Here is a 15,009-nt window from a genome sequence, read left to right as displayed (position 1 = left end):
TTTTTTTAAAGCATTGCCCTGTTTTCCAGATTTTTAAAAAAACCCAAGGTAACTCGAATGTAAGTGGGAAAGTCTCTATCGTATTATTGCTCGATAATTTCCAACTTGTGGATTGATCTAAGCCTCTTCTCTACAGAGAATAGGTTTAAATAATAGTACTCTACGCAGTGTTTCTTTCTGACTTTTTTTTCTCCGAGGGCGGGGGGGACACTTATAAAAGTATATATCTTATATATAAAGTTCAATTTAGTTCTTTAAAACTTATTACGTACTTGATACATTAGGAAAACACAATTACATCGGAAGTGGGGGGGGGGGGGGGAGTACTTTTTATTAATTTGCTTTGGTGTTGGGGAAAAAAAATAATTACATAATTAGTGGGTATTGATCAAGTGCAATGTGGTAGGTAATTTAAATACTGCCTTTTATTTACTTCATATACTGAACATACTGTTTACAAATTATTTCTTAAAATCAATAACAGTTAAGAACCCAGCTCCTAAAAGTTCTCTATGTTGACTTCTTTCCGTTTGCGAATAAGCTTAGGGTATTATAATTGTTCACTAAATTCAAACAGGCGCGTCAGGCGGCGCCCCGGCAGGGATACATATGGCACCCTGGGCTTACCTGTGAGCGCTATGGTTCATAATTTCGCTTTTAACAGTGCGATAGACTATGGATAAGAAAGGTTACTATAGTCTTTAAGTGAATCGAATCAGGGCGTCCTCAGGCGCCGCGACAGGGTGCTATTTGGCGCCCCGGGCCTTCCCGTGTTCGCTATTGCGTATACGTTCATTTAAGTGAGTGCAAAAGACTACGAATAAGTTGAGGTACTATAGTCGTTTAGTAAGCTGAATCAGGCGCCACAGCATGGGGTGATTTGGCGCCCCGGTTTAGACTGTGAGCACTTTGCCATTTTATTTGCGTTTGTGTTTTCTTTGGGTTTGGTTTGCGTTTGTAGTTGGGTTTGTGTTTGCGTTTGGATTTGTTTTGTTTTCGTTTGCTTTTTTGTCTGTGTTGTGTTCGTGTTTGCGTTTGTGGTTGTGGTTGAGTTTGTGTTTGTATTTGTGTTTGTGTTTTCGTTTTTGTTTGTATTTGTGTTTACGTTCGTGTTATGATCAGAGTTTCTTCCAGGCATCTCTTCCGGGGGGGGGGGGGGGGAGGGGAGGGGGGGTTGCAATGGTGACATAAATGGCGTAATCCATTTTATAATTTATGTGGATTAGTATTTTTATAAATTAATTATCTCCCATTCTTTTCTGTTATGTCGTCTAATCTATGTTTCATTATTTTCAGCTTCGCAATTACTCGCAACAAATTCCTATATTAGGTATGTCCATATTATTATATTTAAATCATTATATCTATATCTATCTATTTGATTGTAGGAAAAAAAAGTCATAGAGGAAAAAAGTCACAGGAAAAAATGTCACAAATAAGTATTTGTACGGAATTTAATACTTTTATGTATTAAATATTCAGAAAGTTCTAAATTAATTTACGATTTAAATGTAATGTAAAGATTTTAGATATAAGTGCGTATGTTGTATAGGTATGTATGACACACGTAAAAATATTTAGTATAAAGTATGTAGGTTTTAATTCCGTTATACTTATAATATTTAATAGAATGTTCCAACCTTTTCGGTTTTCATCGTGTTTTTTAAATACTAAATTTAAATTAGCGTAAAATGGTGTAGGGGCGTCCTCAATAGTTCAACCATCTTTCGTGCCGACATTTATAATGCTCATCACATATACCACTGCTCTCTGTAAATCAGAAAACGAACACAGAAATGTCGTCAACTCAATGAAAGAAGAAAAGGAAAAAGTCGAGAGAAAATTCAACAGGAAATATCAGAACATCATGAACAAGGTGGGTGATGTTTCATATTTTATAAGATGTTTCAGACTTAGTTATATGTTTCAGCCTTTAGTTATAAGATATTTCAGACTTACTAATAAGATGTTTCAGTCTTTAGTTACAAAATGTTTCAGACTTTATAATATGTTTCAGACTTAGTTATACGATGTTTCAAACTTTAGTTAAATTAGTTATATTGTTGATATATTTATAGAGATGTCATTGATTATCTAAGAGTTTTATTTTGTAGGCCAACTCAAAGATGCTAATGTAAAATGTTAAGTGCATCAGACAAATTGTTACTCACAAATTCAATACACCATTATCTATGAAAAACAGACACATTATATCTCTGACAATAACACAGTATACAATTTTTCATTACAAAAAAAATTAAGATAAATTTCATGATTAAAATCTTAGAAAAAAAAAAACCTCGGGATAAAAAATTACAACAATCTATAACGAAAATATTTTAGACAAAATAATATCTAGAGAAAAAAATATTCTAAAACAACAACAAAAATCTAATATAAATCCTAATCTGATAGGATCCCAACTCTAACCCAGAAATACATTGTTTATTCTGCAGTATGGGACAATGTGTCAACTACTGTCTAACAAACTTGTCTCCCTTGAGTCGTTACAGCATGAGTTTAACAAGAGCTGGATTGCAACAAAACACCATATCAAATTGGTATTGGTTACAGAAAAAAAAACTTAGATGATTAATATTGCTTTTGCTTAGTTCAGTTATATTTTAATCCGTCTATATGCTTATCCTATTATATCAATATATATTAACTTAAAAATGTTTAATGTTCATTCTACTATTTCTTACAAACACAAAATTATAAATAGTGTATGGGATTTTATCTTCTTCTTATTGGTTTCAGATCGAAGACTTGTCAAAAAGGATTCAAGCTATTGGTAAACTTGTTATTTATTTAGGCATTTCGTTGTTAACTATTTTAGATGCAGGAACGCTATGTAGTTTAAAAAATATATGAATAAACTCATTCACAATAGAGACCAAACAAATCACTTACACAGAATTTAAGTTTAAATATTTTGCTACCCAAAAAAAAAACATAAAAAAACAAAGAAGTGTCTTTTGTTACAAATATTATCACATAAGTAAGGCATGCAGCTACTTATATTAATATAGAAACGTTGTTTGGAAAGTCTATATAGTTTATATCAACAGACCATCCTCAACCCCACTAAGCCCCACTTCCAAATATTTTGCAGCAGAAATACAGAAGCTCTATGAAATACACAACTATTTTCTTCATTCTGTTTTGATAGAACATAAATATTAAAATACACAAATATTTTCTTCATTCTGTTTTGATAGAGCATAAATGTTAGAGTACACATTATAAAAATTATGTTTTCAGAAACACGAGCAAGTCCAAATCGTCTGGTCTTTACCGCCTACCTACCTTCATCCACCCCAGTCTCTCCTGGCTCTGTCCTATCAAACTTCCCCAACATCCACCCTTGTTACACGGCTGGGAGGTTTACAGCACCCACTAACGACATCTACCTCGTCAGCGCTACCTTCCACCAGCAGCAGGAGAAACTTATTGAAATCAGCTTCTGCACCAGAACAAGAGACAACCAACAGCACGTAAAAAAGAGCGTTTGTTTACGGGCTGCTAATACCAGCGTCTCCACCACTCTGATACTTTCAATGACGGTAGGGGAAGAACTCTTCATGAGGGTGGATAAAGCGGATGGTGGGGCTAGTTTATCCACGTATACACACTTCACGTGCGTGAGGCTATAAATAGATTTCTTTGAGCGCATTTCTAAAGCGTTAGAACCCAATACGTTATAAGTGATTTTAAAACATTTGACAAAGCAAAGATGCTATGCGTAAAGGTGTTTGGATACAAAAAAATGTGTGTATTATGGCTAAAGATCTGCCAACACCCAATTGCAAAGGACCCTGGTTAGAAGACAGGACTGAAAGGGGCTAATTGTCAACCCAAAAAGGGCAAATTGCCAACCTGAGTAGAGTGAATTACCAAACTAGAAAAGCAAACTACCAACCAGAATACGGCACAAATCAGACCTGAATAGGGCTAATCGTCAACCTAAATAGGGTAAATTAGCAATTACATCACGAGCCTCACACTAAAATAGAACAATACTAGTCAATACGTTTAGAAAAATGTTTCTCAGAAGCATCAGGAGAGATAACTCCTGAGAGCTGTAGTTGGTGGCACATACTCCAGCAGGACAGAGAACTCTGGAGAGCTGTAGTTGTTGGCCCATACTCCAGCATGACAGAGAACTCTGGAGAGCTGTAGTTGGTGGCCCATACTCCAGCATGACAGAGAACTCAGGAGAGCTGTAGTTGGTGGCCCATACTCAAGCAAGACAGAGAACTCTGGAGAGCTGTAGTTGGTGGCCCATACTCCAGCATGACAGAGAACTCTGGAGAGCTGTAGTTGGTGGCCCATACTCCAACAGGACAGAGAACTCTAGAGAGCTGTAGTTGGTGGCCCATACTCCAGCAGGACAGAGAACTCTGGAGAGCTGTAGTTGGCGGCCCATACTCCAGCAGGACAGAGAACTCTGGAGAGCTGTAGTTGGTGGCCCATACTCCAGCAGTACAGAGAACTCTGGAGAGCTGTAGTTGGTGGCCCATACTCCAGCAGGACAGAGAACTCTGGATTACTGTAATTATTGGCCCATACAGTAACATGACTAACGGGATACGCAGAATTTTTTTTTAATTATACACACTTCATGTACTATTGGGCAACCAATGTTAAACAAACGAGTTTTTTGTTTTTTTTTAAATATAGTAATTAATTTGTTCATCATGCATAATTTGATAAATAAAAAAAAACTTTGGCAAAATATTTAGTCAGACAATTTTTTTTCAAACCTTATTTTGAAACTAGAAAACCGAAAAAAAATATTTTTAAAATGAAAACAAAGAAAGAAAAAGAAAAAAAAAAAAGAAAAAACAAATAAAATAAGAAAAATTATTCATGTATATCGTTAAATAATTTGATTTTAGTGTTGTTTCATACACGACCTGAAATCGTGATGTGAAATGCATTTTCTTATCATTATTTTATACAAGTATTCTTAAATATATCAAATATGTGTAAAATATGGCATTACAGTCGTTTTATTATTTTTATACATTTTCATATCAAACTTCCTGCCTGATGTAAAATACATTTTATGAATATATTTTTACAAAACTTTGTAACTTACGATTTTATTACTAACTGCGTAGAGTAACTTTAATTTAATAACTGTTGCACAAACACTCTTTAAAGGGTGACTTCCTACACTATATCAAGGCTTTTTTTCATTCACCATTTAGAGGATGATCATAGTTTTTGGTGTGCGGGTGATTATGAGGTAGTTATTTTCAAAGCTATTTTAAACCTTCGCGCTAACCATTGCACAAATTCTGATCTTCATCATTAAATAACCATAATGTTAACACTTAACAGCAATATCAATTTTTTTTTTCAATATTGTCCTTTCAACCTAAGCACGAGAAAGTTAATTAGACGGTGGTTTTGTAATTAACCACTTATTATCAAGGTTTTAATGATACATTTTGTTACACACAAAGTTGTCATTTTTTCAGCTAACTGGTCAATTGAATTTTTTTAATTTTCTCGTTTTGTTTTAAAGAATAAATGTGGTTATACATTTATAATTATGTTTCAATATAGAGTTTTTTTTTACCTATTTTTAATTTATTTTTTTTACAAACAGGTGGTAATTTGAACGATACATCTTTTGCTTTAACTTATAAACTAGTAGCAACTCAAACATACTAATTTTTCTAAGTTTAAATTACAAATTGTATAGGCCTACATTGCTCTAAGCTAGATTTTCTTCTGTCAGATCAATGCTACTTAATTGAACCTAAATTATCAGGTTGATAAAAAATATGTGTACATTTGTAATTTTTTTACTTCTATAATGTAGGCTGCTATTTTTAAACTTTAGTATTAAAAACTTAAAATTATTGAAGTACTATGTGCTTAAATTTGTTTCTAAGCAATATATGTACTTTTATTTGATGTGATATTTGATTTAAAATATTTTCAAAATTCATAGCAGTAATTGATCAGTGAAATAACCATGACCCAGATTTTCAAGAATTTTCAGCATTAAATGTTTGTTACTTTTACTTTGCTATATCTCTTTGTTAAATAAAAACTAAGTCAAAAATAAAATATTTTAAAACCAAAGAGTAACCCAATTCACACCCGCTTTGTTTTCTGTTGTTTTTTTTATTTGGTTGCGGTTTGGGATAATTAAGAAAGATTAGCAAGTCGCCCCTCCTGGGACATAGGCCGGAGCTTTCCAGGCGTCTGTCCTGGGCTAGTCTCTCCACCTGTCCCCAGGTGTATCCTGGGCTAGTCTCTCCACCTGTCCCCAGGTGTATCCTGGGCTAGTCTCTCCACCTGTCCCCAGGTGTATCCTGGGCTAGTCTCTCCACCTGTCCCCAGGTGTATCCTGGGCTAGTCTCTCCACCTGTCCCCAGGTGTATCCTGGGCTAGTCTCTCCAACTGTCCCCAGGTGTCCTGGGCTAGTCTCTCCACCTGTCCCCAGGTGTATCCTGGGCTAGTCTCTCCACCTGTCCCCAGGTGTATCCTGGGCTAGTCTCTCCACCTGTCCCCAGGTGTATCCTGGACTAGTCTCTCAAACTGTCCCCAGGTGTATCCTAGGCTAGTCTCTCCAACTGTCCCCAGGTGTATCCTGGGCTAGTCTCTCCACCTGTCCCCAGGTGTATCCTGGGCTAGTCTCTCCACCTGTCCCCATGTGTATCCAGGGCTAGTCTCTCCAACTGTCCCCAGGTGTATCCTGGGCTAGTCTCTCCACCTGTCCCCAGGTGTATCCTGGACTAGTCTCTCCAACTGTCCCCAAGTGTATCATAGGCTAGTCTCTCCACCTGTCCCCAGGTGTATCCTGGTCTAGTCTCTCCACCTGTCCCCAGGTGTATCCTGGGCTAGTCTCTCCACCTGTCCCCAGGTGTATCCTGGGCTAGTCTCTCCACCTGTCCCCAGGTGTATCCTGGGCTAGTCTCTCCACCTGTCCCCAGGTGTATCCTGGGATAGTCTCTCCAACTGTCCCCAGGTGTATCCTGGGCTAGTCTCTCCAACTGTCCCCAGGTGTCCTGGGCTAGTCTCTTCAACTGTTCCCAGGTGTCCTGGGCTAGTCTCACCAACTGTCCCCAGGTGTATCCTGGGCTAGTCTCTCCACCTGTCCCCAGGTGTATCCTGAGTGGGTCTCTCCACCTGTCCCCAGGTGTATCCTGGGCTAGTCTCTCCAACTGTTCCCAGGTGTATCCTGAGTGGGTCTCTCCACCTGTCCCCAGGTGTATCCTGGGCTAGTCTCTCCACCTGTCCCCAGGTGTATCCTGGGCTAGTCTCTCCAACTGTCCCCAGGTGTATCCTGGGCTAGTCTCTCCAACTGTCCCCAGGTGTCCTGGGCTAGTCTCTCCACCTGTCCCCAGGTGTATCCTGGGCTAGTCTCTCCACCTGTCCCCAGGTGTATCCTGGGCTAGTCTCTCCACCTGTCCCCAGGTGTATCCTGGGATAGTCTCTCCAACTGTCCCCAGGTGTATCCTGGGCTAGTCTCTCCAACTGTCCCCAGGTGTCCTGGGCTAGTCTCTTCAACTGTTCCCAGGTGTCCTGGGCTAGTCTCACCAACTGTCCCCAGGTGTATCCTGGGCTAGTCTCTCCACCTGTCCCCAGGTGTATCCTGAGTGGGTCTCTCCACCTGTCCCCAGGTGTATCCTGGGCTAGTCTCTCCAACTGTTCCCAGGTGTATCCTGAGTGGGTCTCTCCACCTGTCCCCAGGTGTATCCTGGGCTAGTCTCTCCACCTGTCCCCAGGTGTATCCTGGGCTAGTCTCTCCAACTGTTCCCAGGTGTATCCAATCTTTCAGGTCACCTCTCCATGTTTCATGGCGAGCCTGTTTTTCTTTTTCCCTGAGGTACCATAGTACCATAATATCCATATTACCTCACTAAAGTGGTAGATTGCCATAGTACCATAGTACCTCATAAAGGTGGGAGAGGCACCATAGTACTTCACTAAGGTGGGAGAGTGCCATAGTACCTCACTAAGGTGGGAGAGGTACCATAGTACCTCACTAAGGTGGGAGAGGTATCATAGTACCTCACTAAGGTGGGAGAGGTACCATAGTACCTCACTAAGGTGGGAGATGTACCATAGTACCTCACTAAGTTGGGAGAGAAAACACGAAGAAATGTTACGTTACTTTAAGATTGGTTTTGTTACTGTGTGTTGATTTGATAAAGGGCGAAGAAATAAATCAGCCCCCCCCCCAAAAAAAAAAAACAACAAATACACCTACGCGAACAGAAACAGTTATCTTTACTGTTTGGAGCTTATAGAGTCGAAATTGGATAGTAGAAAAATATTGTTTGAGTTGTAAAATGAATTTTACCACATATCTCAGTATACCAAGAAATAGTAAAAAAAAATTGTAAAAATAAAATTATCAAATGACATTATAAATTTAAACGTGCTCCTTGTATTTCTATTTCGTCGTTTTACTTTTATAACTTCGGGAAATCCCATACTTTATTTAAATCTTGGAAAGCCGTTAAGTATAATACAGCGCAACACATCTAAAAGAACAGTGTGGACAACAAAATCCTTACACCAAAAAAGGTAAATTAAATGATCTACCTATCTCTCGACTACCAATTTATGAAAACTAGATTAGTGTAACATCTCCCAACGTGTAATGCCACTACACATCTGAGTGTGTTGTTTAACAGTAGAGCACATAGCACAGCTTGAGATCAAACGAGGTCACAGCGTCACGTCAAGATTATCTCAGCTCAGTTGGAATTTCTCGAACACCAAAATGGCTTGCTGCAGCCTGTCATGGAGTTGATACAAAATGTAAGTTGTTATAATTGTTTTAAGATTAAAGGTTAGCGTAATTAGCTATTGACGTGCAAATAACGTAGGTGGAAAGCGGATTTAGTCCAATAGCCTTAAAACTATATTTAATTTATTTAGGTTATTAATAACACAGCCGTAAACCGATCAAATTAACTATAAAATTATTCCAATAATGAATTATGCCTTCATTTATTTAATAATTATAGTCTGTAGCTGAATTTTTTTTTTTGTGTATGCGTTTGTTTTTAGAAAAATTTCTTGCTTAGTCACTAACCCAATGTCTTGTTGAGCAAAATGTTTGGATTAAAAAATACAAAGATTAATCAAAATAACCGATAGGTTTTTACGTATGTTTTATTACGTTATCCTATTGAGATTCTCTCTAAAATTAAAGTGTTAAAATTCGATTGAAAAACAATTCATAATAAATAACTACATGAGTTTTAAATACACAAAAATATTAGTTTATTTAAAGTATATGTTAAAAGTACAACTACAGTCCTGTAAATTAGATAACTAACTTTTGCCTATGTAAATATGAATGCAGATTTTTACTAGTTATTATTATTGTAATCTTCTTTTTCTTCTTCATTCTTAACCCGAATATTGGAAAGAATTTCATCCAACATAAATTAAGCATTACTTATCAATTTTTTATACGTCCTGTTGTAATTAGACTCGTACTTCCGCCTGCTTCTCTTTCATAAATTTTTTTACATAGCTTTTCTACACCCAAGAACAATCTGTAACGCAGAAGTCGCTTGAGTTCGTAGTTTCCTCTCCTAGATCAGTTGATGTTCCCAGCTAACGAATCTCATCTGTGGGGTCCTAACTAGGGACTTTTGAAATGATCAAGCATGCGCTCTCCTGACGACCACGCTATCCCTTTGTTAACTTTCACTCGCAATATATTTAAAAAATTATGTACCTGAATAACAGTTGTGGTGAGAAAGTTTAGGAAATGGGTTTTGAAAAACTCAGAATCAGTCCTCTTTACTTTTTTTTTAAGAAAAACTTGAAATGTCGACAATGCTAAACTTAAGTTGCTATTAACAAAATGACCCCTTGAAAGACAGCATCAGTGTTTCTTCCAGGGGGGCGGTAGAATTTTTTCGGAGGGGCTTTGCCCCCCGAAGAGATGCCTGGAAGCAACTCTGGACAGCATTGACAAAATGACCCCGGAAAAAACCATGACAATGAAATCACGAGGCTAACGACAAGAGAGAATTCGTCTAACGATCTCCGACTGAAAGGTACATAAAACTGGCCCCAGACAAAATAACACACTAAAACAGGCTGCGAACACCCCCCCCCCATCACCAAAGATGGTTTATATAAAGAAAAAAAACCAAAGATGACGAGATCCAAAATTTAAAAAAAAATTAATAACGATAGTTTTGTAAAAAAAATTTTTTTTTCCAAAAGTAGCATTCTAATTAACGTCACGTAGAATAAACGTATCATCCTTCACAATATGTTTAAACTTTTAAATAGGAGTACAAATTAATTCACTTTGTTTCATTGATAGATCACAAAAAATGTTTTACTTCCCTATAAAAAAACATTACATCGGTGGGGGGGGGGATACTTTCTATTAATTTGTTTTGGTGTTGGAATAAAATATGGTTATATAACTATACTTATATAACACTACAGAGGATGGTAACTCGGGATATAGACATGATTTCTAACTCATTTTTAATTACTTAAGCTTTTTTACTTTCTCGTATACAGAGTATAGAGGAAGAATTGTAATCGTGCAGAGAAATAACATGGAATTTTTACAGTTTTCATCGTTTTACACCTTAGCACTTCATCATATACGGAGTATAGAGGGCTTATTTTAATCGGGCAAAAATAATAAATGCGGATTCATCCAAATTTCAGCGTTCTATGCGTAATCGAATCGGAAACACTGGGCTTTGCAATCAATTCTGTCCGTATGTCTGTGTGTGTCTGTAAACACGATAACTTGAGTACCGTTACAGTTCTATATCATTTTCTCAGCGATTTTCGATAAACGGAAGTGGAACTTATTTATTATAAGATTTGTGGAGGAATAAATTTGATGTTATATTTATACCATGCTTCTGTCTACCAAGGTGGATATGAACCAAGCTTCCGCCGGTGAATCTCTCACATCTTTTGTATTGTTAAAAATGTGTTTTTTTTTATCCTCACGGCTTCTATGGGGTTTTGTCAAAAAGTCCAGGGGGTTTATGTCAAGAAGTCCAGGGGGTTTATGTGCATAACTCCATGGGGTTTATGCGCAGGACTCCAGGGGTTTATGTCCAGGGGGTTTATGTCCAGGGGGTTTATGTCCAGGGGGTTTAAGTGCAGAACTCCATGGGGTTTATGTCCAGGGGGTTTATGTCCAGGGGGTTTATGTCCAGGGGGTGTATGTCCAGGGGGTTTATGTCCAGGGGGTTTATGTCCAGGGGGTTTGTGTCCAGAACTCATTGGGGTTTATGCCCAGGATTACAGAATGTATGTACAGGGGGTTCTTGTCCAGGGGGCTTATGTCCAGAACTTCAGGGGGTTTATGTCCATGGATATTTTCACCAGGAGCAGAGGGAGATATTGAACCCTCACGGCTTAATTTTCGATGGGAGGCAAAGATACAACCCAAGTTTATATAGCAGCGTAATATATTTCATTTTCACATTTAAAAAAAAATAATCTAATATAAAATGATCGCGTATTACACAGGCTATAGGTAAAGGCAAATCGTGGATTGATGAAAGCGGAGATGAAAACGAGACTAGCTTCACGGAAATTTCTCAAAAATTGGAGGAGGCAACATCCTACATTTTGGCCTCGTATTCTAGAATTTTAGGTTAACTTCGTAATTACACACACACACACACACACACACACACACGCACACACACACACACACATACCCACACGCCCCACCCACCCACCCCCCACACACACAAACACACCCACGCACACACACCCCCACACACACGTTTACACACATACACACACGCACACACACACACATATATATATATATATATATATATATATATATATATATATATATATATATATATATATATACATATATATATATATATATACATACATTTAATTATTTTATTTATTTATTCAATCATTTATTTATTAATTTAGTTTATTCATATATTTATTTACTCACTCACTCACTCACTCACTCATTTAGTTATTTATTTATTTTTATTTTTTTATTTATTCATTTATTTATTTTTTTATTTATATTCATGAATGTTGTTGTCTAGGTGTTTGAGTACAATACAAATGTGTCTCTTTAATTTAAAAAAAAATATCCAGACGAAAACAAAGAAGACATCGCTTCGTGCAGTAAAGTTACAGCTTTGAGCACCTCCGAGCAGAGACTACAACGTGTAGAACAAGATGTGAAAGATATGAAAGGTTAGTAACTTTCCCCTTTCTTTATTCAGGTGTTGTAAAAACCATGTTAATCTGAACCTACTTTTTAACCAAAAATCTGATATTTTTTAGTTATATATTTTTTTTTAGTAATAATGCCGGTAAAACTGGTATTTCAAATTATTGTAATGTGTTTTTTTTTTAAATTGTGTTCAGTTTTAGTTGGCATCTAGACTTACTCGTTTCAAATAAAAACCCAGTGAAAAACAACGCAAAAACATATCAAAACAACAGTGCAACAGTACAGAAAAAGCAACTTGTCTGTACAACAAATAGCAAAACAACAAAAATGTTAATGTATCATGGCTTCTCTACCATACCCTTCAGATGCGCTAGATTCTATTAGCATCCACCGCTTCATTCCTTGTGATTAATATTTGCTTAGTTGATCATCATTTTCTTTCTATGGGTTATTTACTTATGTTATTCCTGATAATACTTCAATATATTATATATTATGTGTTGCTTTTTTTTTTCATTTTAGAAAAGAATGAAATAGGGATTAGAAAATGTGTTTCTATGACGGACTTTATTGAAACTCTCCAGAATAATTCACGAATATTGGAGAAACAAATGGCAACTTTAAAGAAAGAAATGTTTGCTAAAGTAAACTAATTTATAATAAAAATAAAAAAATAGTATTACAAAAATTACGGTTAGACTTTATTTGGTTAAATTTTTTTTACAATTCATATCGAAGAAATACATAGACTGTTTTGTTAATTTGAAAAATAAATTAAAATACTCATAAGTTGAAATTAACGAACAAAAAAAGTTACAACTAACGCCAAATTAACCGGCGAACCAATTCAGCATTGACAGAAAGGATATACATTTCAGAAATATATAACTAAACTGTAACTTAGATTTAAAATTGATCAATAAATTTGGAATTGTTTAAGAAATACTTTGTAAAAATGTAAAATCTTCTTCAATTTGCTTGTCAGCATGAACTGCTGTGCTGTATGCTCGCGAAGAGAGTGAGGCCGTTAGAGACTCTACAGGACTTATTTAACAGAAACTTGTCAACAGGCACTAAACTTCATAAGGTGACAACTTTAGAAAAATCTCGATAAAATTTGCAGGGGCGATAATTTAGAATTAAGAAAAAAGTTTCTTGATTTAATAAAAAGGCGGTCTAAAGCGTTGAAGTATAACGAAAGGGATTTAGAAGAAAAAAAATATTTATGTTAGAAATGTTCGCTCAGTGTGATTTTACCCAGTATATGAAATATTCAGAGGGATTTTTATTTTTAAAACTTCTTTTACTTGAATAATTAGTTTTACTTATAAATATCTGTATAAAAACAATTAATTAATTTTCAGAACATACGGCAGAATTATGAGAGACCCTCTAGAGGTAAGTTTGCCAAGTGTTTTAATTTTTTTTTTATATAACTCCTATCCTTTATGATCTAATAAACACGATTTATCTCTTCAGATACACAAACAGCTTCAGAAAAGGTTGGATTCTCTTCTTATTTTAATTACGAAGATAACAGAACAATTACTGAAAGCTTTACAAGTGTATTGTTTAATGTGGGCAACTATTATAACGCAGACACTGGAGAATTTATAGTCCCTGTCGACGGAATTTACTTGGTGCTACTTAAGGTATATGCCAACGAGACAAAACGTTTTAAATTTGTTGCAAATCTTTACTCATATAAAGATGACCACGAAACTGCATTGATTACATGTTATATAAACAATGGCCCGTCAATTCAGCAGCGTCACGGTTATTGCAATTATAGCTTAATACAACTTCAAGCTGGTGATAAATTGTACGTTGTTTCCGATATAACTAGTGTTAGCATAAAGGCAAGCAAAATGTATGCTAACTTCAGTTGTTTTAAGCTTGATTGAATCACGTGCCAAGTAACAAGACTGCAAGGATAATATCTTGATATGGCGACGGTAGGAATTATTGGATGGATGCATTATTCGTAACAAACTATTTGTGGACATATTAGAAAAGTCAGTTATATCATTTGAATAAAACTTCATTTGAACAATCTAATTTCCAATAAGAATAGCTTATTTTTATTACTTAAATTTATTAAACTAGCTCATATATATATATATATATATATATATATATATATATATATATATATATATATATATATATATATATATATATTGCTAACCCTAATTATAAATATTAACTTTAGAATAATAATAAGACTTATAACTATAATATATATTTCACAGAATTGTAAACAATGAAAAAAATTGTCAATTGTTTATGTTCTTCTTGGATTGATTATGAAAATATGATGGAAAAGGTGTATGTGCAAACGTTACTATCTTTCCACCATAACATCCAGTATTGTAAAAGTAGAAGTAATAACATTTACCCAGTATCAATTCAATGATAGAAGTAATAACATTTATCCAGCATCAATTCAATGATAGAAGTAATAACATTTATCCAGCATCAATTCAATGATAGAAGTAATAACATTTATCCAGTATCAATTCAATGATAGAGGTAATAACATTTATCCAGCATCAATTCATTGATAGAAGTAATAACATTTATCCAGCATCAATTCAATGATAGAAGTAATAACATTTATCCAGCATCAATTCAATGATAGAAGTAATAACATTTATCCAGTATCAATTCAATGATAGAGGTAATAACATTTATCCAGCATCAATTCAATGATAGAAGTAATAACATTTATCCAGCATCAATTCAATGATAGAAGTAATAACATTTATCCAGTATCAATTCAATGATAGAAGTAATAACATTTATCCAGTATCCTG

General features: G+C 35.6%; 2 protein-coding genes across 3 annotated transcripts; both read left to right on the top strand.

The window, feature by feature from the left end:
- The first annotated feature begins 1,210 nt into the window (after window positions 1-1,210).
- On the top strand, window positions 1,211-4,234 carry LOC131932114 (uncharacterized). The gene is made up of 5 exons (XM_059289003.1): window positions 1,211-1,330; window positions 1,782-1,876; window positions 2,457-2,561; window positions 2,761-2,794; window positions 3,265-4,234. The coding sequence occupies exons 1-5, from the start codon at window positions 1,279-1,281 to the stop codon at window positions 3,654-3,656; spliced, it is 678 nt and encodes a 225-aa protein (XP_059144986.1). The 5' UTR covers window positions 1,211-1,278; the 3' UTR covers window positions 3,657-4,234.
- A 4,262-nt stretch (window positions 4,235-8,496) lies between these two features.
- On the top strand, window positions 8,497-14,293 carry LOC131932113 (uncharacterized). 2 transcript variants are annotated; one of them, XM_059289002.1, is made up of 8 exons: window positions 8,497-8,556; window positions 8,667-8,793; window positions 11,506-11,632; window positions 12,112-12,213; window positions 12,716-12,837; window positions 13,179-13,280; window positions 13,558-13,591; window positions 13,673-14,293. In XM_059289002.1, exons 2-8 carry the CDS (start codon window positions 8,776-8,778, stop codon window positions 14,095-14,097), a joined length of 930 nt encoding a protein of 309 aa, XP_059144985.1. In that variant the 5' UTR covers window positions 8,497-8,556; window positions 8,667-8,775; the 3' UTR covers window positions 14,098-14,293. The 2 variants fall into 2 exon arrangements, with proteins under 2 accessions (XP_059144985.1, XP_059144984.1); XM_059289001.1 differs by having other exon boundaries at window positions 8,508-8,793.
- The last annotated feature ends 716 nt before the right edge of the window (window positions 14,294-15,009 follow it).

Source organism: Physella acuta, unplaced genomic scaffold (assembly GCF_028476545.2).
Source record: "Physella acuta isolate Inbredline_101_S28 unplaced genomic scaffold, ASM2847654v3 ptg002091l, whole genome shotgun sequence".
NCBI lineage: Eukaryota > Metazoa > Mollusca > Gastropoda > Physidae > Physella > Physella acuta.
Note: the sequence above shows the minus strand (reverse complement) of the source record. Positions and strands in the feature narration are given on the sequence as shown.